Here is a 24,979-nt window from a genome sequence, read left to right on the forward strand (position 1 = left end):
CCGATGAAGAGGAGCTTCTGAGAGGGACACATGGAGAACCCAAGCAGGTGCAGGAGGTCGGCCGTAGTCTGGAGGTGGCTGACGACTGTCTGGGGCGAGCCCGCCTTCAACAACCAGTCGTCGAGGTAGGGAAAGACTGAAACCCCTAACCTGCGCAGATGGGCTGCGACCACCGCCATCACTTTCGTGAACACCCGTGGGGAGCTGGTAAGGCCGAAGGGGAGCACGGTAAACTGAAAGTGCCTGTGGCCTACCAGGAACCGCAGGTAACGCCGGTGGGCCGGGAGGACGGGGATGTGAAAATAAGCATCCTGCAAGTCCAACGCTACCATCCAGTCTCCAGGGTCTAGGGCAGCTAAGACCTGAGCCAATGTCAGCATCTTGAACTTCTCCTTCCAGAGGAAGCCGTTGACGTTCCGTAGGTCCAAGATAGGGCGTAGGCCCCCTTTGCCCTTCTTGGGTACCAGAAAGTAGTGGGAGTAACAACCACACCCTACTTCTGGCCCAGGAACGCGCTCGATGGCCTCATTGGCCAAGAGGGCCGTAACTTCTGTGAGAAGTTGGCTTGATATATGATGCTCACTAGTTCTAGTGATCACCTTGTATCAGTCCAAACAACCCTTATGGTGATTGGTTGTAAGTCAACCTTATAGACCAGCTATCCTAATGGTAGTATGGACAAAGCAGTCTTAGGCTAAACTCTTCTGGCATTTGAAGCCAGCTGTTTTACCACACATAACCCCTCGAATACCAAATGAAAGGACACCACACAGGTTGCTATGAAAATAAACAATTTGGTTTGAACCGGGGTATGCACAGGGACACCTTGTGTGCACCAGGCATGTCTCATTCCTTTCAGCCTGTCCTACCTCAATACACAAAATCATGTCTGGGGTGGTGCTAGCACCTCCCAAGGCAGGAAACCCTTTGTCCAGGCCTCCCTCGCTGGAAGGACTCCCCGCAGCAGGAGGTCAGACTTGTGTCTGTGGTGGCAGCATCCATTTTGTGATGCTGAGACTCGAGTTAACTTTAACTGGGGTTCAGAGTTACATTCATGTCGTGTCCCTCTAAAAGGGTGGAATGCTACCCCCGTCGCCAGAACTGGCGAGTGGGTAGTATTCCAATTCGTATGACACCTTACTCGACATGTTTTGGTAATGCTATGCCAAAGTTAGCAATAACAGCGAGGATTATAATGCACTTAAGAGTATATGGTATAGCGTTATCATGGAAACAGCTAAAGGACTTGGTTCCGAAAGCTGCAGACAGGCTCAGCTCATGCTAGAGCACCATCTCACATAATTCCAAGCACTCTGCCTCCAGGATTGTTAAGGCCTGCCATAGGAGTGACTTATAGGAGTATATGTGTCAATTTTTAGGGTTAGATATAGGTATACTATATCTAAAGCAAAGGGTGATTACACCAACTTGCCCCAGCTGGGTTACCAGCCAGTTGTGTCAGTTTTGGATGGCCAGCCAGGGGTGGCATAATACATGCTGCAGCCCCTGGTAGGCCTTGGGTGCACTTATGCCCTGGGTGCCTATGGTACACTGTACAAGGACTTACAAGAGTGACCCAATACCAATTAGATATGTACCTAAGGTACATGGAGTCCATTTTAACAGAGAGAGCAGGAAGCCTGGGGTCCTGAATAGCAGGATCCCAGGCCAACTAAGTCGAAAACCAGCTTAACACTAGGCAAAAAGTTGGGGGTAACCATAGTCAGATATCCACCTTCCTACAACTTCCTCCTGTAGAAGTGTCAAGTGATCCCCCGACACGCGGTGGCATGGCCGGAGGGAATGCTTCTTTGGGGAGGGAGTAGCCCCTTCGGACGATTTGCAGCACCCACCTGTTCGATGTGACAGTGCGCCAGTGGTGGTGGTGATGGCGGACCCTGGCCCTCACTGGCGTCACATGGGCCTGAAAGCACGGACTAGGAGGGTTTTGAGGCGGATGCTGCAGGGGTAGGTGTGGACTAGCCTCGCCGTTGACCCCGACCAACGCCACGGCGGTTTCCACGTCCGCCACCACGCTGGATGGTAGTCTGCGGCTCGTGGCTGGCAGGACGTGTGGGGGCGCCCCTTCCTTGGCCACGAAAGGCAGCCGTTTGCTGGCGCGGGGCCGAGAGGGCCAAGGGCTTGGCCGTAGCACTGGAGTCCTTAAAGCGCTCAAGCACATGGTCTGCCTTGTCGCCAAAGAGGCGACGGCCATCGAACGGCATGTCCATAAGTGTGTTTTGGACATCGGCCGAGAAATTGACGGACCTCAACCAGGCATGACGACGAATCGCCACCGTCGTTGCCATCGCTCTGCCTAGAGAGTCGGTAGTGTCCAGCCCACACCAGATGGAATACCGTGCCGCATCTCGGCCCTCCACAAGGGCCTGTCCGAGTTTAGCCCGTACCTCCAACAGGCATTTTGGCAGCACGGCCGCGACCGTGTCCCACAGAGTGGGTGTAGCGGCCTAAGAGGCATGCAGTATTAACTGACCGCAATCCCAAACTCAGGGAGGAGAATACCTTCTTCCCGTAATTCTCGTACCTCTTGGATTCCCGGTCGGGGGGAACCGACGGGAATGCGGTCTGGGAATTGGAGGCCTGGATCACCTGGCTCTCAGGGGTGGGGTGGGTAGACAGAAAGCAAGGGTTACCCGGAGCCGGGCGGTGGCGTCTGGCCACGTTCCTATCCACAGGCTGCCCTGTGGCGGGCCTGGACCAAGTGCCCAAAAGATCGTCTGACAAGGCCTCAATAAACGGCAGCAGAGGCTCGGCCGAGCTTGACTGCGGTTTAAGGACCTCAGTGAGGAGGTTAGTCCTCACGGCCGTGATGGGGAGCTCAAGGCCCAGGGCCTTGGCCGCCCTCATCAGCACCATGCTTTAAGCAGCCCCCTCCTTCGTAGCCACGCTAGGAGGGGAGACAAAACTAGTGTCGGGCGAAGTGTCCAGACCACTGGCCTCCCCAAGCTCTCCTGTCCAGTCCGCAGATGACTGACACTCACGTGCCAGAGGGTCCTCAGACCCCTCCCAATCCTCCTCATCACCCACTGCCTGGTACTCAGGCTCAAAAGATGGGGCCGGGTCATAGAAATAAAAATCTCCCAGCGGCGTGGAGAGCGGCGCCGAGCGGCACCGCACCGGCCCCGAATCAAGGGCAGGACCAGGGACGACGTCCTGGGACGGCGCCGGGGGCGACACCCGTGGGGCCGGCGAGGTCGACCGGCAGTGACCTGGATCAGGAACCGGACCCAGTGGGGCCCTGCGGCGTCGCGACCGAAGTCGCCGACGGCGCAGGGGCCGAAGCACCTGACGGCGTCGGGCCGAAGCACCCGGCCTGCGTGGGGACCCAGTAGGAGCTGCTTGGCCCGAAGGGGCCGCGGAACCTGAAAGAGGAGCGAGCGACCTCATGGCCATAAGAAAGTCTGCAATCTCCCCCGGCGCCGTGTCCTGCCCAGGGATCGGCGGGTGTAAAGCAGACCGCGACACCTGCGGCTCCAGCGGAGCCGAGTGGGCGGTGTCGCCCGAACCCCCGGCCGCGTTGCGCGAGCGTCGGGGGGTGTCAGAAGAGCGATGGTGCCTCTTCGACTTCTTGTGCCACTTACCCGAGGACTTCGAGCCCGAAGACGACTCCCGGAACTGTGATGTCTCCGGCCCCGCGACTGGTTCCTCGACCTCCTTTCGGACCGGGACCTTGAGCGGCGCGGGGCAGACTGCCAAACCTTGAGTTGCTTATGGGACCGCTCCCGTCTAGCCTTAGACGTCAGGGCCCGGCAGTCGGAGCATGACTTGTCGTCGTGGTCCAGGCCCAAACAGTGCAGGCACCGGCGATGGGGATCGGTAACCGACATCAGTCGGTTTCAGTCGGCGCAGGGCTTGAACCCGGGCTTCCCTACCGGCACCATCGGAGTCGATAGACTTCGAAAAATGGATCAAAAAGGATCTCAAAAGGTTAGTCAAAAAGTGACTTGGGTAATACTTTTTCCAGATCTGCGCTAGCTGGCGCGGAAAAAAGAAGAACTGACGTCAGGACGCGGAGGCGGCGTCTAAGTACTCCGACGACGTCATCACAGCGCCCACGACGGACGTGGAGCCGCGGACGACTCCTACCGACGCGCATGTGTACTGCTACGCAAAAAAATTCCGGATCCAGTCTGACGCCTGGGGATTTTCTAAGGTAAGGAATCTATCACTAACGTGCCTCTTTCAGATTCTATAACTAACTGTTTCTTTCAGATAGAACAAACAGCCATACAGGAAAGGAATCCCAAAGACGGAAACATTAGTTAGAAACCAGTAGCCAAAATCCATATACAGCTAGATAAAGCAATTAACCTACAGAAGGAGCATGGCGAGAGAAGATAAATGTAAACATCTTAATGCCATGCAAAATAAAGGCATTAAGACAACTACATCGCATATATGCAACAATTGTACTCCGGGTCTGACAAAAAGTCAGAACAAGGACACAAGGCTGGTCGTAAAAAGAAAGATTAAGAATCTTAAAATCTCATGCACGACCACACATATAAAGAATGTGGAATAGCCAAGCAATAAAGGAGATCAGCAGGACGAAAACAGAATAGAGGGAGTAAAATTCGTAACCTACTGAAGAAAGGTGAGAAAGGTAACCAAAAGAAAATATGACACATCAGAAAAGAGGACTCAATGGAAATCCACTGGTCAGGCCAAGAACATGGATTGCCGAGTAGAGACTCTACCAGACAATACTCTGCTCCAGTGGAAAATCCTTTAACAAAGGGTGCTCCCGGAGAGAATCAGGAGAGACCAACTCTGCATCAGTAGTGGCATCTCAACAAACTGTACGCAACCTTCCCCAAGGGGAAAACAAGCCACAGGATCCCATTAGGCATAGCAAATTATTAAAAAGAATGGCAATAGGTCTACCGCAAGTGCCCTAAGAGCAGGTAACACAGGTAATTGATCTCATTCAAGAAAGAAATACCATCAAAAAAGATCTCTTGGGTGCGGAGCCCTTCATCAGACGTAACAGAAAATCCAATTCAATTGGCAGTAGACCCACATAAGGTTACATAGAAAGAATCTGGCGTTGACAGTGTAAATACAAAGAAGAATAAGACCTGTAGAAACAGGAACACCACTCCGGGTGACATGCTATATGGAGCTGACCCATACAGGTTTCCTCCAAAAGGCATAACAGGACACAGATGCAGTCAGTAACACAACACAGAATAACAAGCTCAACATGACCAACTCAGCTGTAGAATAACCATGAAGGTTGAGAGATGGGAAACAGAGCTATGTGTCTGCACTACCCCTACTGTCGCCAAAACAGCACAAAGTAGCATCAGCATGGGCGACAAATAAATGGAGGCCATCGAAAGACATGTGAACTAAAGTGTATAGGACTGCCTCCGAAAACCCAACAGCATGAAGCAAAGCCCGCCGGTGCAATGCCTCAGAAGAAGTCATGGAAAGCCCAACCGAATCAGTGGTGTCCATTCCACACTAAATGATCAATTTAGTAGCCAGCTGCCCATCAAAGATCAACTGGACCAGATCGTTTCGATTAGCATCCAGGAGCAATGTCAACAGACATGTCAATGAACCCCATAAGGCATGAGAAAAATTTCCAAGGACCCAAGTTGTGTTGATGGAGCATGAAGCAGCATTGTTGCAAGAGAAAATATGCTTCCAACAAGAGTCCTGTCTCCAGGAATCTCTATCAAGCGGAGTTTGAGGCAGACAATCCAAATCATGAGAAGCAGCAGCAACCTGCACCAAGCATCCATCAGAAGAACACATCTGATAGCCACAGATTCTTTACCTTTGAATTCACCCCTGGCGCCATACTGGATCCGGAAACTCTTTCCAGCAAAACCTCTGCGCTTTGGTTGAGGGTGTCGTGCGACTCTGTAGTGACATCGTCTACCAGATGTGATGTCGAAGGAGTCCATGTAAGCCCTTCCCTGATGCACCGATGTCAGTTTCTTCTTTTCCGCACTACAACGACACCCTCAACCAAAGCAGGAGCTAAAAGCCACCATTTTGCTTTTGCTCAATCTCCATGTTTGGAAGTGTACATTGTGGGGATTCAAGAGCAGAATAATGCCATGTTGTTGGAATAACAGATCCTCCCAAAAAAGGCAGTAGAAGTTGAGGGCAGATCAGAGCCAGCAAGTTAGGAAAGCAGATAAGCGGAGACTGATTTCTCCTGCTCTTTTTCAAGTCCCGTAAGACCAGCTACAGAGGCAGGAAGGTATAAATTAAAGAGGGTGAAATCCAATAGATTAAGGCGGAATGCGTCTTTTTGAGAGCCTTCATGAGGAAACACCAAGGCACACATTTAGCACATGTACTGCATGCATATCCCGCACACATACATAAGAAACACAAGCATCATCCACGTCCCACATGAATAGAAGGAAGTACTTAGCTGCTGGAGACAAAGACCAATGTAAAAACAAAGGAGAAATAAACAGGCAACACCATGCCACTATAATTTGTTGCTGCTTCCATGGTCAGTCCTCCATTGTATTGAAGCTGACAGTAGCCATGAAGGGTAAAGAAAGGTACGCACAGGGTGCCCCTCTTGATATTATAGTTCACTCTTGGGCTTCATTCTGTGTCACAGGATTTCCTCAGCCCACACTGTCAGTAGAGGTAGAAATCTAAAGCCAGCAGAGACCTACCATGGGGAACTCCAAACAGGGGCTCACAGTTCCCAGAACCATGCAAGACAGCCTTCTCTTCCCAAAAATAGCTAATGCACACTTGTACCAAAGCTGAAGGACTAGGTCATTGATTTTGTGGCTAACAGGGAATCAACCAGATGACATCTCACTTGCTGCAAAATGTCAGTAAGTTTGTAATAAGGTATAGCTAATGAAACTTGCACATCACCATCACCTAATTTAAGAAAAATGAGCTGGAATGGCAATTTCTCTAGAAATATTCAGGGGAGCGCTCGAGAAGCACCCAAACTACTCACACTTTGCAGATTATGTACAAAGGCGAGGACCTTCAAGGGAGAGCTTGAATGCACAAAGAGAAGTCCTCACAATATTGTTTCCAGGACATTGCACGGAAACTGTACACCCGTTTAGGTCAGGATTAACATCAGAAAAACAGGTTTAGATGAGCTCCACCAACAGTTAATGCGCAACTGAGAACCATTATTAGGTCTCGCAGACCTGCGTTACAGCGCGCAAGCGCTGCTTGCGCTGCAAGGCTTTTTGTAATCAGGATATTATAGAAATGGAGTTGAAGCCACGCCCATCATTTTGATTGGCGTCACCGTTTATGCTAAACGCTGGGTTGTGATTGAGAATGAGGCTTTTTTGTTACCGCCCTGTCTCCTTCTTGGACGGCCCATCCGGACTGGATGTTTTACTTGTGGCGTTATAACTAAGGGTGAAGCACTATTTGTTTAAATTTGCGTAATGGCGATAGCTTGTTTCAGTCGCCTTTGGCAAGGGTAGCCGCGTGTTTATCTTTGCATAGTGTTTTCACGTAAAGTGAAATCGTGATGCAAATATAAACAAGAGGCTGTTCGTCTAACGGCGACAGCTTGTTTTTTAATGTTTTCCTATCCCTGGACTCTCCCGCACCCTTACATATTCCCGGAAACCACATGGCACAGGCCCGTGCTGTTTCTTGTTTTTGGAGAAAAAAAGAAGTGGCAGTTCTCGGCCCGCGATCTGAAGCAAGGCTCTGAGACCGCAGCCCGAGTGCCTCAAGTGTCCGCCGAAGAGGTACGAGCTCGCGAGGTCCGGCAGTTCCAAAACCGAGGCCCCATTGACGTTGTTCGCCCCGAGTCCATCATATTTTTTTGTCACTTCCGTAAAGAGTTCACTCTGGGGGTCTCTGGATTTATGCGGTGATATCCGTTATTTATTTCTTCTACTCTCTCAACTGTGGAGCTCTCTGGGTGAATGCACCCGCATGAGGTTCCGTCTCTGTAAATTACTTTGCAGGTTTATGTGCCTACTACAGATATCTATTTAGCCCGTGCCTTGTATTCCGGTGCAAACAGATTGGCTCAGAGGAGTTATGCCTTTGTTGCTGCGAACAATGTTTTACCAAGAGGCTACTACTTACAGTCCTGGTAAGGTGGTGAACGAGAGTTACACACTGATCTGTGTAAGCTGGAGTTTAGTTATACTTCAGTTTAGATTTATCGCTCATATGATAATTAGTTCGTCCTCTGTCGATATTTGGATTATTTATACAGGTTCCCGATTTAGGAGCTGTGGATCCGGGTTTGAGTCTCAATGGCAGCGAAAACCTCCTGGGATTTTTGGGTAAACCACTTAATGTACACGTGCCTACCCTCCCAAAAATGAATCTGTCCTTGTGTAACTTAACTGGTGCTCATATAAAGCGCTCCAGTACCTTTGGGTCGAGTTTGTGCTGCATTAGGCTCTCCTAAAAAAGAGATAGCTTTGTTGGGTTAGCTGGTCCTTCGCAACAAATTGTGGGAGATTTCCCCCTCGCCCCCCCCCCCACCACCGGCAAAATAACTCGCGACACAAATTAATGTTCTATTTCCATCATCAAAATTCGAGGGGTTTCTGCTCCTACTGCATAATTTTTGGGGTACGGTTGTTACAATAAAAAGGAGCACTTATTTTCCTCTAAGAACTCGAGAAATGTTGATGAAATGGGTGCACGGCTCTAAAAGTCAGACAAGAAAGAGGTGACTGACTAGTGTTTCTTTGTCTGCCTTTAACTTTCTGAACCCCTCCTCCAGGCCCCCCTGCAACCCGCCTTCCTTGCCATTCGGCACCTGTTTGCAAGTATATGGTGGTGTGATAGCTGAACCAGCCGGAGGCCCAAAGTTGGGAAATTGGCTCTGCTTTTTTATTTCCACGTTTTTCTTTTTTATAAAGAGTCACTAAGTCAGCAACGTTCCATTATTACTATTTGCAGATTGCTAATTATTTTTATGAATATTAGACGCGAGGTTGTGTCTAGAAAAGGAGCCCAACGCATTTGGTGACTTTGTAGAATGTAAAATCGACAATCTCGGCTAGTTGGCTAAAGAAGTAGGTCTCGTTCTTGTTAAAGTTATTGAGGGGTGAAGTTATAAACATGGAGCAGTCTAACAGCTTGCGTCACTAAGCCAATAGCATTTTTCGGAATAGAGCATATTTATTTGTGACGAGTTGGTGAGTGTACAGAGCAGCCAGAAGCAGCAGAAAAAGAACAGAGGGTTAGGGAGGGCAGTGCTAGGATTGGAATAAACTCCACTGGGCAGCCGAGGGGTGTGAATTAAAAAAAAATCATTTTGTGTAATGCTTTTGAAATTAACTTTTCCTGTAAAAATAAAAAAAATCCACTTGGCCCAATTGGTGCTATGCAGTGATGTGACAAATTATGGGAGCCTCTCTGATTATGCCGATATTATATTGACGTTTGAATTGTCGCAGGTCTCAGATTTTCACACATTATTGCAACTCTACATACAGTAGCTAAAAGAAGGTGTAAAGCGTAGTTGTAGGGTTCAAATGACCTTTGCATTTGTGCACACCCACAAACTTATATGTTGAACAGTATTCACCATGTCCTCTCCACTCTCTTCACATACTAAACAAGCATTTGCAATGCAATAGGTCTCGCACTTAATGTCTTAATTATGTTTTGGTTTTTAAAACAAATAAAAAGGCATTGTCATTTGCAATGCTAGTAGCTTAAACTCTCACAAATGTGAGACCTATTGCATTGCAAATGCTTGTTTTTACTTACTCAATGAGGAGTCATCCTTGCCAAAAAAAGCCTTCAGTTCACAAAACATTACAACCACCTCGGGAGACATATTAATGTATGCTTTCTTCCACTATGTACATTTTTAAGTGCCTTAGTTGCACTTGGCAAATTTTTTTTTTTTTAAACTTACCTCGGGGAGGAGCTACGCTAGCAACCAAGATGGCCGCTTAGGCTTCCGGCTCCGCCGACCTCCGTATCCTGCCAGAAGATCCGGTCGATAATCCTAATTTCACGCCCGACCTCCGTGTAGATGAACCGATGCTCACTCCGATGGTGCAATTCCGAAAACTTAATTCGCTTGGGTGACGGAGCTGCGTCGAGTTGAAGTTTGCGGCCTAATCCAGCAGGAGAGCCGGGGCCTCGAGTTTTGATCTGGCCGTGTCGGAGTTGAACAACATCGGCCGTGAGTGGCAGTCAGGGTCCAGTCCACCAAGGTGGAGGTTTTTTCTTTGCCTGATCCCGACAGCGCTCATCTTGCCTGACCAACATTGAGGGAGGAGTGACGTGGCACGACAGTGGTCGGGGGTGGAGGTCCCTGACCCGCGGACCCGGTGTGGCCCGGCCGGTGTTCGGTGAGTCGGGGTCTTCGCTCTCGACGCGAGATACATATTGTTGCCGCAGAAACTGACCAGTCCCCCCTGATGCCGTCCTTTCCGCTCCTGTCTGTTCCTCCCGTAGAAGCCAGCTCCCCGGGGGAAGTGAACATGATTGTGGCTGAGCGTGGAGAAATGGTCCGGACGGAGAGTGAGCCGTCGCTAAAGACGATATTGGCAGCCATCGGGGCACTTCATTCCCATGTGGATGCCCTGATTCACAAAATGACGATGGGCTTATTGGTGATGGAGTGTGTGGAACCGGACCCGATTACATCTCAAGTATTACCGCAAGCTACGATTTCAGCTACGACCATCTTGATTCTGAACGAGAGCCCTGCGCGACAAGAGGAGCAGCAGCCCTTGGTTGGTCTCCTGAAAAATCCTGAACCCAGTGTTTTGAAGATATTGGCATACCTACCATCATCGCTGACTTTGGGAGAATCTATTTGCGATCACTTCCCGGAGAATCTTGTGGGTGGTTGTCCTGGGACTTCTGTTCCATCCTTTCCCTCTTTGGTGACTTTCCGATCTTGGAGAAAACTAAATTGGGACTATCCGTCCATGAAGGAGTGATCCTGTGCTGCTGAAGTTCTTGGCAACTTGCTGACTTTGAATTGTATTGTACGGCATTTATTCAGACTCTTTTTTTCGCTTCGATTCTCCTGCTGAAGTAATGGAAGGGGTTCACATAATGGTTCGGAAGGGCCAGGGCTGAGAGTGATCGACTGTAGCTGGTATTACGGCCTTACTGGATGTAGATTTTGTGGCTGTTGGTCTCGCGGGAGGTTGGGCGGTGCACCATGGCTCCCCCTAATTTATCTTTTGTTGATTATAGATATTATTGACTCTTCATCATAGGGGGTGCTGGTCTCTGGCAGGGGAAAGGGGACCGGGAGCTTATATGGAAATGCCCTCCCCCACAGTCTCTCTTTTCTACTTTTAGAATTAGTTAGTTGGGGCGACAGACCCACTGCTAGTGGGGGGTTAGGCGATAGCCATTGCAGGAGTGCAGGGTTGGGTTTTTTGTTTTCTTTCTGTTATCGCTCATATGGTTTTCCTTTTTTTTCAATCTCTTTTTAAGTTTTTCCTTTACTAGCAATATTGCCGAAATATCCTGATTCTGTCTCCGAATTCTAGTGTCTGGTTGCCATGATTCTTCTGCTGTTTTGATTTTATGGGTGGGAGGGTCTTGAGGGGCCGTACTTAAATTGTCTATTGATTGTAATGTTGCAAGTCTTATTCCGTATTCATTACCGTTGGCCTCTCAAGGATTCTTCTGTTGCTCCATGTTTATCCTGCTATCATTCCTGTTCACCCTATTATTAACATATGTATGTATGGCACCAGATATGTCTATTCCTTTTTTCTTGTTTAAAATAATAAAAAGATTTATAAAAAATAAATTTAAAAAACTTACCTGTGCTTTCCATACTCTCTGAACCAGAGTGCGCATACAAAAGTATCATTAATCACATAAGAGATATTTTTTACCCTTCAGTCTGAAAAAATATCAGATACTTTTTATATATAAATTTAAGCTTGTGAGAAGATCAGCAAAAAATCTACTTTTTTAAAACAATACGTCACATTATCTATGTGAGTACCCTTACATGTAATCTACTCTTCTTTATGATCACACACACCAGGTTTTATGAGTGAGTATAGCAAGATGCAAAACAGAATCTAGCAACATTTTCTAGCATTTGTGTTGCACTTTCACAATAAAAGTTGGCTGAATATAGGCCAGAGAACATCATTGCTAATAGCCCAGAAGCTAAAATAAGACAATGGTCAGCAAGTTCTATTGGACAACTGAGGATGAAATAATAGCTTTGTGATTGGAGCAGAAAAATAGAATAAAAGTTAATAAAAAGTGACAAGAGTTTCAGGCTTTGTGAGTTAACAGAGACACAGTATGGTGCCAGTAGAGAGGATAGGTTTCGAAGCCCACTGCTGAAGGACAGAGACTGGAAATGCTATTTGTAAGAAGCGATGATGGCTGAAACAGGTAATAGAGTATTAGCATTTACAAATGATAACCGTATAGCCAATTACTGTTTATATCCCTTATATATGCTTCTTGCCATCATTCATTGTGCATTTAGTGGTGTACATAAATCTTATAGTAAGTAGTAAACCAAAAATAAAATCAGAGTTCCAGGGCTGGTATTTCAACATGAGAAAATCTACACAAATATGCAACTGACCACAAATGCTGAATAAAACCTGCTAAACTGTAAATAAACAACTAGTTACTATTCAGATACACATGCATGCTCTACAAAAAATGTCTCTTGGCCCTCCAAGAGCAAAATTAAAAGTAATATACCTTTCTGTTGACAAAATATGTACAAGTTTTAATAAAAATTCACTGAACATCTGAGGACAAGAAGAAGAAAGATGCACTTGTAGTCGTGTAAGAAATTCTTGCATAGCTTGTGTTGCTGTTGGCCCAACCTGAAAACAAAATTAAGCAGAGATGTTACCTACAGTTATTTCAGTTTTCTAAAAGCAGTTTAATGAAGATGCACTTAATCAGCCAGCAATATTTAATGGCTACACTAAGAACAGTTAAAGCATTGGCAGTTAATGTCTGGTAGAGTACAATGAGCAGCTCTCATCTTTAAACAGTAAATGAAGACAGTAAGTAAAGAGGAAAAAGTATATATTTCGGGACTTAAAATCCTGTATTTTACAGTAGTACATAATACTGTATACATAGGCTGCATTGGATTGGAGAAAGGGGGTGGGGCACGTGGGTATTAAAAAATAAAATAAACGAACAAGTTACTTACCTTCGGTAACGATATATCTGTAAGAAACATTAGTTAGTGTTAGATTCCTTACCTTAGAATATCCCCAGGCGTCAGTCTGGATCCGGAAACTTTTGCGTAGCAGTACCCCTGCGCGTCGGTAGGCCTCGTCTGCAGGCGTCCCCTGCGGCTCCGCGTCCGTCGTCGGCGTCGTGCGCCGTGATGACGTCGCTGGAGTATATAGACGCCGCCTCCGCGCGCTGACGTCAGTTCTTTGCACACAGCTTTTCCGCGCCAGGAGACGCAGAGCCATGAGAGAACCAACACTGGTGCCATGTAAAACTAGGGCCCTGAAAGGGATGTCCTTAACCCTAGGTATCAGTTCGCAGAACGGGGAGGATGGGTGGGTTCGGTAAGGAATCTAACACTAACTAATGTTTCTTACAGATATATCGTTACCGAAGGTAAGTAACTTGTTCATCTGAAAGAAACACGTTAGTGTTAGATTCCTTACCTTAGAATACATACCCCAGCAATACCAACCCCGGTGGTGGGTCTGCGAACCAATACAAAACTACACCAGAAAGTCCTGGAGGACAGAACGGCCAAAGAAGCCATCCCTCCGGACTTGACTGTCCAGGCAGTAGTGCCTCGCAAAGGTGTGCAGCGAGGCCCACGTAGCCGCTTGGCAAATGTCCTGCAAGGGGACTCCCCGGCCCAGGGCAGTGGTAGCCGCCGTGGCCCGAATGGAATGGGCCCTCAGCCCAACAGGAGGCTCCTTCCGAGCCAAAGAGTAGCACGCTTTGATGCAGAGAACGACCCATCGAGAGATGGTCCGTTTACAGACCGCCCGTCCCTTCTTCGCACCCACGTAGCCAACAAACAGTTGGTCATCCACCCGGAACTGGCGTGTGCGATCCATGTAAAATGAAAGCGCACGTTTTGGGTCCAGACGATGGAGCCGCTCTTTATCCTTTGAAGGATGCGGAGGCGGGAAGAAGGAAGGGAGGGTGATGGACTGCCCGATGTGAAAGGCCGAAACAACCTTGGGCAGGAAAGAAGGTCTAGTCCTGAGAACCACCTTGTCAGGATGAATAGACAGGAAAGGAGGTTGGACAGAAAGAGCCTGGAGCTCACTCACTCTCCTGGCAGAGGTGATGGCAACCAGGAAAGCCGTCTTTAAAGTCAGGAGACGGAGAGGACAAGAATGAAGGGGCTCAAAGGGAGCACACATCAGGAAAGTTAGAACCAGGTTCAAATCCCACTGAGGCATCACAAACGGAACAGGTGGAAACATGTGAGTGATGCCTTTCAAGAATCGAGTTACAATCGGGGATTTGAACAAAGAAGGCTGATCAGGGAGCCCCAAAAAGGCTGAAAGGGCAGAAAGGTAGCCCTTGATAGTGCCCAGAGCAGAGCCCTGCTGGGCAAGAGAAAGAAGAAACAGAAGAACCTCCGAAAGAGGGGCAGAAAGAGGATCCACAGCCTTTGCTGTGCACCATACACAAATCTGTTCCACCGACAGGCGTATACCGACTTAGTGGAGGGACGCCTGGCTGCCAGAAGAACATCACAGTCTTCAGGAGGCAAGTCAAATGGCCTCAACTGCCGCCGCTCAATCTCCAAGCATGGAGGTGGAGACTGGACAGGTTCGGGTGGAGGACCGTCCCCTGCTGCTGCGACAGAAGGTCCTCCTGAAGGGGCAGGCGGATCGGGGGGCCGACTGACATGCTGAGTAGCTCGGGATACCAGTACCTTCGAGCCCAGTCCGGAGCCACAAGGATAACTTGTGCCCGGTCGCGCCTGATCTTCTTCAGCACTCTGGGCAGAAGTGGTATAGGCGGAAAGGCGTATAACAGACCGCAACTCCACTCGCGCCGAAAGGCGTCGCCGTGCGAGTGCCGTCTTGGAAACTCCAATGCGCAGAACTGATGACATTGCGCGTTCTCTTCTGTGGCGAATAGATCTAACCAAGGCTCTCCCCATTGCAGAAAGATGCCTTGCGCCACGTCCGAGTTCAGACGCCATTCGTGATCCATCGAGCACCGACGGCTGAGTTCGTCCGCCCTGGCGTTCAGAGAACCTGCCAGGTGTTGAACCGTCAGAGTCACGCCCTGACGTTCCAGCCATTGCCAGAGGCGCAGAGCCTCCTGGCAAAGGGTCCAAGACCCCACTCCGCCCTGTTTGTTGCAGTACCACATGGCGGTGGTGTTGTCGGTGAACACCTGCACTACACTCCCGTTGACAAAGGGGAGGAATGCCTTCAGTGCCAGACGAATCGCCCCAGCTCCAACAGATTGATATGGAGCCGGGACTCCGCCGGAGACCAGATGCCTCTGATCTCTGCCTCTCCCAAGTGGCCACCCCAGCCCTGGAGGGACGCGTCCGTCACGACAACGTGCTCCGGTTGGGGAAGGGAGAGGGACTTGCCCCTGACCCAATCGCGGTCCGTAAGCCACCACTGCAGTTGTCTCGCAGTGCCCTCCGAGATCAAGACGTGGTCGGACAAGTTGCCCTGATGCTGGGCCCACTGAAACTTCAGGTCCCACTGCAGAGCCCGCATCCGCCACCGGGCGTGATGCACCAGAAGGATGCAGGAAGCCATCAGTCCCAGCAGCCGCAGCGTCAACCTGACCGAGACCCGGGATAGCGGCTGAAAGATGGGAATCAAAGCCTGAATATCCCGAACCCGCCGTTCCGGAGGATAAACCCGAAACTGCGCCGAGTCCAGAACCGCTCCGATGAAAAGGAGCTTTTGAGAGGGACACAGGTGTGATTTCGGCACATTGATGGAGAACCCCAGGTCGTGCAAGAGGTCTGCCGTCATCTGAAGGTGGTGGACGACTGTCTGGGGCGAGCCCGCCTTCAACAACCAGTCGTCTAGGTAGGGGAAGACTGAAACCCCCAACCTGCGCAGATGGGCTGCGACCACCGCCATCACCTTTGTGAACACCCGTGGGGCGCTGGTAAGGCCGAAGGGAAGCACGATAAACTGAAAGTGCTCCAGGCCTACCGTGAACCGCAGGGAACGCCGGTGGGCCGGCAGGACGGGAATGTGAAAATAGGCGTCCTGCAAGTCCAACGCTACCATCCAGTCTTGTGGGTCTAGAGCAGCCAAGACCTGAGCTAACGTCAACATCTTGAACTTCTCCTTCCGGAAGAAGCCGTTGACGTTCCTTAGATCCAAGATAGGACGTAGGCCCCCCTTGTCCTTCTTGGGCACCAGAAAGTAGTGGGAATAGCAACCACGCCCTACTTCTGGCCCAGGAACGCGCTCGATGGCCCCCTTGGCCAAGAGGGCCGTAACTTCCTCCTGCAGAAGTGTCAAGTGGTCCCCCGACACACGGTGGTTCTGCGGTGGCATGGCTGGAGGAGAGGTCTCGAAGGGGAGGGAGTAGCCCCTTCGGACGATCTGCAGCACCCACCTGTCCGAAGTGATCGTGCGCCAGTGAGCGTGGTGATGGCGAACCCTGCCACCCACTGGCGTCACATGGGGCCGAAAGCACGGACTAGGAGGATTTTGGGTTTGATGCTGCGGGGGAAGGTGTGGTCTGACCCCGCCGTTGTCCCCGACCGCCACCACGGCGGTTTCCACGGCCGCCACCGCGTTGAAAGGATTGTTGCGGCGCGTGGCTGGCAGCACGTGTGGGGGCGCCCCTTCCTTGGCCACGAAAGGGACGAAACAAACCCGGTTGCTGACGCTGGGTCGAGAGACCCAAGGACTTGGCCGTGACCCTGGAGTCCTTGAAGCGTTCCAGCGCGTGGTCCGCCTTGTCACCGAACAGGTGACAGCCATCGAACGGCATGTCCATCAAGGTATTCTGGACATCTGCCGAAAAATTGGCGGATCTCAGCCAGGCGTGGCGACGAATCGCCACCGTCGTTGACATAGCTCTGCCCAGCGAGTCGGTCGTATCAAGACCACACCGTATCGAATATTTCGCTGCATCTCGGCCCTCAGCCACAGCCTGACCGAGTTTTGCCCGCACCTCCATGGGGCATTCTGGCAGCAGTTCCGCGACCGTATCCCACACAGAGTGGGTGTAGCGGCCCAAGAGGCAAGCGGTGTTGCAAGACCGCAGGCCCAAACTAATGGACGAGAAGACCTTCTTGCCAAATTGGTCATACCTCTTGGATTCCCGGTCGGGCGGGGCCGACGGGAATGCGGACTGGGAGGTCGAGGCCTGGATCACCAGACTCTCAGGGGTGGGGTGGGTAGACAGGAACTTGGGGTCGTCCGGACAAGGACGGTGGCGCCTGGCCACGTTCCGATCAACATGCGCACCTGAAGCGGGCCTGGACCACGTGCCCAACAGAACGTCTGACAAGGCTTCATTAAACGGCAGCAGTGGCTCCTGTGGGCATGACTGCGGTTTGAAGACCTCGGTGAGGATGTTAGGCCTCACGGCCGCGACGGGGAGCTCAAGGTGTAAGGCCTTGGCAGCCCTCATCAGCACCACAGAATATGCAGCTCCCTCCACCGATGCCACGGAAGGAGGAGAGATCAAACCAGGGTTAGGAGAGTCGTCCAGACCACTGGCATCCCCCAAGTCACCTGTCCAGTCCGGGTCATACTGGCACTCGCGTGACAGAGGGTCCTCGGACCCCTCCCAACCTTCACCGAACTCTTCATCTTCTCCGTATTCGGAGTCAACGACGTAGACCGGCTCCTCGGGGTTCATGGGCCCCATCGGCGCCGGGACCGGCGTCGAGCGACGCCCGTCCGACTCCGCGTCCGGCGTCGGTGAAGGTAAGGGGACGGCGCCGCCCGGAGCCGGCGTCGGAACCCCGCTGCCGGCCGGAGCCGGCACCGGAGAACCGGCGCCGCGCGGGGGCGGCGTCGGGGGTAACCCCGATGGTAACGGCGCCGGGGAGGCCGGAAGACCAGCCGGCGCCGATCCCGAAGGCCCTTGCGGCGCCGGGGTCGGAGCCGTCGGCGGCGCCGGAGCACCCGACGGCGCCGAGGCAGGGACACCCGAACCGCCAGGGCCCCCAGACGGTAGCACTGGGCCCGAAGGCGCCGTAGGCCCCGTCGGAGAAGCGAGCGCCCTCATGGCCATGAGGAACGCCTCGATCTCCTCAGGCGTCGCGCCGTGCCCAGGGACCGGAGGGTATGAGGCAGGCCGCGCCGGCGACTCTCGCGGAGCCGCGGGGTTGGGGTCACCCGAGCCACCGGCCGCATCGCGCGAGCGTAGGGGGGAGTCGGGGGTACGATGACGACGCCCCGACTTCTTGTGCTTCTTACCTGATGAGCCTGACGAGTGGTGTCGACTTCCGGAACGCTCGGCGCGGCTTCGCGACCGCTCCCTCGAACGCTCTCTCGACCTCCGGCCGGACCAGGACCGCTCCCGGTCCCGACGTGGGGCCGACACCCGGAGCTCCAGTAGCTTGCGGGACCGCTCCCGCCTAGCCTTGTTGGTAAGGGCCCGGCAGTCGACACAGGAGTCCACGTCGTGGTCGGGGCCCAGACACCGGAGACAGAGGCGGTGATGGTCTGTGACCGACATCGTGCGCTCACAGTCATCACAGTGCTTGAACCCAGGCATCCTATCAGGCACAATAGAGAAATAACAACGAAAAACTTGGTCAAAAGACCGGAGTACTGCTCTTCAGATCTGCGTCCACTGGCGCGGAAAAAAGAAGAACTGACGTCAGCGCGCGGAGGCGGCGTCTATATACTCCAGCGACGTCATCACGGCGCACGACGCCGACGACGGACGTGGAGTCGCAGGGGACGCCTGCAGACGACGCCTACCGACGCGCAGGGGTACTGCTACGCAAAAGTTTCCGGATCCAGACTGACGCCTGGGGATATTCTAAGGTAAGGAATCTAACACTAACGTGTTTCTTTCAGATATTGGTATTTGGCACTTACAAACTGCACTACCAACATTAATATGCGATTGTGTAATTAGGGATGAAGGCCCATTCTGTAGTCTCGGCTACCACCACAGAAAATGGAAAAATAAAATCTGAAGTGAATAAAAGGCAAACAATATTTACATGCAAAGGGCCTTACGGAATGAGATTAAATAAATTACAACCAGGGATTAAACAATGCACAAAGATGAATATACCATTATCTTTTTACCTGTTGACTGTGCTGATGTGTTCCATGAGGATTAGTCCCTGAAAGGAATTTTACCAGTACATGAACGAGGTTAGGATCAACCACCAACAGCTGGGCAGTACTCTCCTGAGATGTACTGGCACTGCTCGATCCAGCTTAAAAAGAATAAATTACAAATTAGAGACAATTGAACTTTTTGTAAAACAATGTCACCAACAATTAGCAGTGTGAATTTTACTTTCTCTGGAAATCAGCTTGCGCTACATTAAAGTATCAAACCTTCTGCAAATTAGTTATAGAAAAGCTAATCACGTAACTAATCACCATACAGTTAATAGTGAAAATATTTTCTGTATCAAATCTGGGCCACTTGAACACATCAATCAATCAAGCATTTGTAAAGTGCAGCAAATCACCCATCCATGAAGGTCTCCAGGAGCTGAGGCTGTCGGCTGCTGCGTGGAGGTATGATCATTCAAAAAACAAGGTCTTTAATTCCATTCTAAGTTGCTGAAACAACGGAGCGGTCCTGAAGAGCAGTGAGAGGTTGTTTCAAGCCTTGGCTGCTAGGTGAGAAAAGGAGCGTCCTACGCTGCTGGCTCAGCGGATCTGTGGGGTTCTGTGAGGGAGGCTGATCGAAGGTTTCTGGTCGGTAGGTGGAAGATCAGGCGTTTGTTCGTATATGCTGGTCCTTCACTATGCACGGCCTTGTAGGCCTGGGTCAGCATTTTGAGCTGCCATCTCTTCAGAATAGGGAGCCAGTATAGTTTCTTGTGATGAGGGGTTATGTGGATCCTTCTAGGGAGGTAGAGTAGGAGGCTTGCTGCTGAGTTATGTATTGTCTGGAGCCTTTTCAGGAAGCATGCAGTGATTCCTATGTAGACTGTGTTCCCATGGTCCAGTCTGCTCGTGATGAGAGCCTGCGTGACAGTCCTTCTGGTGTTGACCAGGAGCTACCTGAAGATCTTGTGGAGCATGCAAAGGGTGTGGAAGCAGGCAGATGAGACAGTGTTGATTTCTTTCTTCATGAATATCTTGCTATCCAGAATAATGATGTGGTTGCATGTGTGGTTGGAGGGGGGGGGTTTAGAGGGAGCTGAAATATATTCAGAAGGGACATCTCACCAGGTCAATCAGATTTAGTTACTTTTTTGGTTCTCAGAATCACCTGAAGGACAAGACTAGAAGCTGCACCTCTGCTGCTTTTAAAGCATTCCAACAGAGAGCTTGACATGGCACACATCCTTTTGTGCTATACCTGTAATCCACTGCCTGGAGCCTACGTAATCCACCCCTCTAGCAGGGTTCAGTAGTCCCCAGGTGAGGGTACAGTGGCATGAGCCCTGTACCCCTATGGTATCGGAGTCCATTCTTAGACATTGTAAGGGTATGTCACGATGTACCTGAAGCACAAGTTACTTACCTTCGGTAACGATATATCTGTACGAAACAGTAGTTAGTGTTAGATTCCTTATCGTAGAATATCCCCAGGCGTCAGGCTGGATCTGGAAAGTTTTCGTCAGCAGTACCCTTGCGCGTCGGTAGGCGTCGTCTGCGGCTCCGCGTCTGTCGGCGTCGTGATCGCGCGCTGACGACAGTTCTGTACATAGCTTTCCACGCCAGGACCACAGAGCCATGCAAGAAATCGACACTGGTGCCATGAAACTAGGGCCCTCAAAGGAAGATACCTTAACCCTAGATATCGGTTCGCAGAACGGGGAGGATGGGTGGGGCGGTAAGGAATCTAACACTAACTACTGTTTCTTACAGCTATATCGTTACAGAAGGTAAGTACTCTTGCATCTGAAAGAAACAGGTTAGTATTAGATTCCTTTCCTTAGAATAGATACCGCAGCAATACCAACCCCGGTAGTGGGTCTGCGAACCAATAATCACACCAGAAAGTCCTGAAGGATGGAACGGCTAAAGAAGCCATCCCTCCGGACTTGGCTGTCCAGGCAGTAGTGTCTTGCGAACGTGTGCAGCGAGGCCCACGTAACTGCCTGACAGATGTCCTGCAAGGGGACTCCCCGGCCCAGGGCAGTAATAGCCGCCGTGGCCCGAGTGAAATGAGCCCTCAGCCCAACAGGAGGTTCCTTCTTAGCCAAAGAGTAGCATGCCTTGATGCACAAAACCAACCCATGGGGAGATGATCCGTTTGTGCACGCCCGTCCCTTCTTAGCGCCCACGTAACCAACAAAGAGTTGGTCATCCACACGGAACTGGCGTGTGCGATCCAAATAGAAAGAGAGAGCACGTTTTGGGTCCAGACGGTGGAGCCGCTCTTCCTCTTTAGAGGGATGCGGAGGCGGAAAGAAGGTGGGCAAGGTGATGGACTGCCCGATGTGGAAGACCGTGACTACCTTGGGCAGGAAAAGAGGGTCTTGTCCGCAACACAACCTTGTCCGGATGGACAGAAAGGAAGGGAGGCTTGGATGAAAGAGCCTGAAGCTCACTCACTCTCCTGGCAGAGGTGATGGCAACCAGGAAAGCAGTCTTACGGGTAAGAAGACGTAGAAGACAGTTATGAAGTGGCTTGAAGGGAGCGTACATCAGAAAAGTAAGTACACGGTTCAAGTCCCACTGAGGCATCATGAAAGGAACAGGGGAAAACATATGAGTGATGCCCTTTAAGAATCAATTAACAACCGGGGATTTGACAGAGAAGGCGGATCAGGTAGCCTTAAGAAGGCGGAAAGGGCAGAAAGGTAGCCCTTGATGGTGCCCAGAGCAGAGCCCTGCTGGGCAAGAGAAAGAAGGAAGAGGAGAACCTCAAAAAGAGGGGCAGAAAGGGGATCCACAGCCTTTGCTGTGCACCATGCCACAAACTTGTTCCACCTGCAGGCGTATACCGACTTTGTGGAGAGACGCCTGGCTGCCAGAATGATGTTACAGACTTCAGGAGGCAAGTCAAATGGCCTCAACTGTCGCCGCTCAATCTCCAAACATGGAGGTGGAGACTGGACAGGTTCGGGTGGAGGACCGTCCCCTGCTGCTTCAACAGAAGGTCCTCCTGAAGAGGCAGACGAACCGGGGGATCGACTGACATACTGAGTAGCTCGGGATACCAGTACCTTCGTGCCCAGTCCGGAGCCACAAGGATGACTTGGGCCCGGTCTCGCCTGATCTTCTTCAGCACTCTGGGCAGAAGTGGTATATGTGGAAAGGCGTACAACAGACCGCAGCTCCACTCGCGACGAAAAGCGTCGCCAAGCAAGTGCCACCTTGGAAATTCCAACGCGCAGAACTGATGACATTGCGCGTTCTCTTCGGTGGTGAATAGATCTAACAAAAGCTCTCCCCACTGCTGAAAGAGACCTTGCGCCACGTCCGAGTTCAGAAGCCATTCGGGATCCATCATGCACCGGCGGCTGAGTTTGTCTGCCCTGGATTTCAGGGAACCTGCCAGGTGTTGAACCACCAGGGTGATGTCCTGGTGTTCCAGCCATTGCCAGAGGTGCAGACCCTCCTGACAAAGGGTCCACGACCCCACCCCACCCTGTTTGTTGCAGTACCACATGACGGGGTGTTGTCCGTGAACACCTGCACTACACTTCACTGGACAGAGGGTAGGAATGCCTTCAGTGCAAGACGGATCGCCCGCAGCTCCAGAAGGTTGATATGGAGCCGGGACTCCGCCGGAGACCGAGGCCTCTGATCTCCCTCTCTCCCACGTGGGCCCCCCATCCCAGGAGGGACGCATCTGTTACCACTACGTGCTCCGGTTGGGGTAGGGAGAGAGATCTGCCGCTGACGCAATCGCGGTTCGTGAGCCACCACTGCAACTGACTCGCAGCGCCCTCCGAGATCAGGACGTAGTCAGACAGGTTGCCCTGATGCTGTGCTCACTGAAACTTCAGGTCCCACTGCAGAGCCCGCATCCACCACCTGGCGTAATGCACCAGAAGGATGCAGGAGGCCATCAACCCCAGGGTCAACTTGACCGAGACTGGGATAAGGGCTGAAAGATCGGTATCAGAGCCTGAATATCCCAAACCTGTTATTTGGGGGGGGGGGATAAACCCGAAACTGCGCCGCGACCAGAACCGCTCCGATGAAAAGGAGCTTCGGAGAGAGGCACAGGTGTGACTTTGGCACGTTGATGGAGAACTCCATTGAGTGCAGGAGGCTGGCCGTAGTCTGGAGGTGGGAGACGACTGTCTAGGGCGAGCCCGCCTTCAACAACCAGTCGTCGAGATGGGGGAAGACTGAAACCCCTGATCTGCTCAGGTGAGCTGCGACCACCGCCATCACTTTCGTGAACACCCGAGGGGCGCTGGTAAGGCCGAAGGGGAGCACGGTAAACTGAAAGTGCTCGTGGCCTACCGTGAACCGCAGGTAACGCCGGTGGTCTGGCAGGACGGGGATTTGGAAATAAGCGTCCTGCAAGTCCAACGCTACCATCCAGTCTCCCGGGTCCAGGGCAGCTAAGACCTGAGCCAGTTTCAGCTTCTTGAACTTCTCCTTTCGGAGGAAGCCGTTGACGTTCCGCAGGTCCAAGATAGGTTGTAGGTCTCCTTTGCCCTTCTTGGGAACCAGAAAGTAGTGGGAGTAACAACCACACCCTACTTCTGGCCCAGGAACAAGCTTGATGGCCCCCTTGGCCAAGAGGGCCGTAACTTCCTGTCGCAACAGACTCAAGTGATCCCCGACACACGGTGGTACTGCAGTGGCATGGCTGGAGGGGTCGCCTCGATGGGGAGGGAGTAGCCCCTTCGGACGATTTGCAGCACCCACCTGTCCGATGTGACAGTGCGTCAGTGGAGGAGGTGATGGCGAACCCTGCCCCCCACTGGCGTCACATGGGCCTTTAAACTCGGACAAGGAGGGTTTTGAAGCGGATGCTGCAGGGGTAGGTGTGGACTGACCTCGCCGTTGTCCCCAACCGCCGCCACGGCGGTTACCACGTCTGCCACCGTGCTGGATGTTAGTCTGCGGGCCGTGGCTGGCAGGACGTGTGGGGGCGCCCCTTCCTTAGCCACGAAAGGAGCGAAATGCAGCAGTTTGCTGTCGCGGGCCGAGAGGCCCAAGGACTTGGCCGTAGCCCTGGAGTCCTTAAAGCGCTCAAGCGCACTGTCTGCCTTGTCTCCAAAGAGGCGACGGCCATCAAATGGCATCTCCATAAGGGTGTTTTGGACATCAGCCGAAAAGTTGGCAGACTTCAGCCAGGCGTGGCAACGAATCGCCACCGTTGTTGCCATCGCTCTGCCCAATGAGTCCGTGGTATCCAGCCCACACCGGATGGAATACCGTGCCGCATCTCGATCTTCCACAAGGGCTTGGGTGAGTTTAGACCGGACCCCCTCCGGACATTGTGGCAGCACGTCCGCGACCGTGTCCCACAGAGAGTGGGTGTAACGGCCCAAAAGGCATGCGGTGTTGACTGACCGCAACACCAAACTAAGTGAGGAGAACATCTTTTTACCATACTGTTCGTACCTCTTGGATTCCCGATCGGGGGAGCCTTCGTGAATGCGGTCTGGGAGTTAGAGGCCTGGATGGCCAGGCTCTCGGGGGTTCGGTGGGTGGACAGGAAGCATGTGTTGCCCGGAGCCGGGCGGTAGCGCCCGGCCACGTTCCTATCTATAGGCGGACCTGTAGCATGCTTGGACCAAGTGCCCAGAAGAACGTCCGACAAGGCCTCGTTAAACGGCAGCAGAGGCTCAGCCGAGCTTGCTTGCGGTTTAAGGACCTCAGTGAGGCGGTTAGTCCTCACGGCCGCGACGGGGAGCTTAAGGCCCAAGGCCTTGGCAGCCCGCGTCAGCACCACACTATAGGTAGCCCCCTCCTCCATAGCCACGGTAGGAGGGGAG

General features: G+C 51.8%; 1 protein-coding gene across 6 annotated transcripts in view; it reads right to left on the reverse strand.

The window, feature by feature from the left end:
- BIRC6 (baculoviral IAP repeat containing 6) overlaps positions 1-24,979 on the reverse strand; it is a 2,386,688-nt gene that overhangs the window by 902,516 nt on the left and 1,459,193 nt on the right. For all 6 annotated transcript variants that reach the window (XM_086926902.1, XM_086926900.1, XM_086926901.1 and 3 more), the window contains 2 exons: positions 19,188-19,321; positions 12,673-12,800 (listed from right to left, as the gene is read on the reverse strand). In XM_086926902.1, the coding sequence (XP_086783028.1) occupies positions 12,673-12,800; positions 19,188-19,321 (262 nt within the window). The remainder of the gene's footprint in view (positions 1-12,672; positions 12,801-19,187; positions 19,322-24,979) is intronic.

This window comes from Lissotriton vulgaris, chromosome 6 (genome assembly GCF_964263255.1).
Source record: "Lissotriton vulgaris chromosome 6, aLisVul1.2, whole genome shotgun sequence".
NCBI lineage: Eukaryota > Metazoa > Chordata > Amphibia > Caudata > Salamandridae > Lissotriton > Lissotriton vulgaris.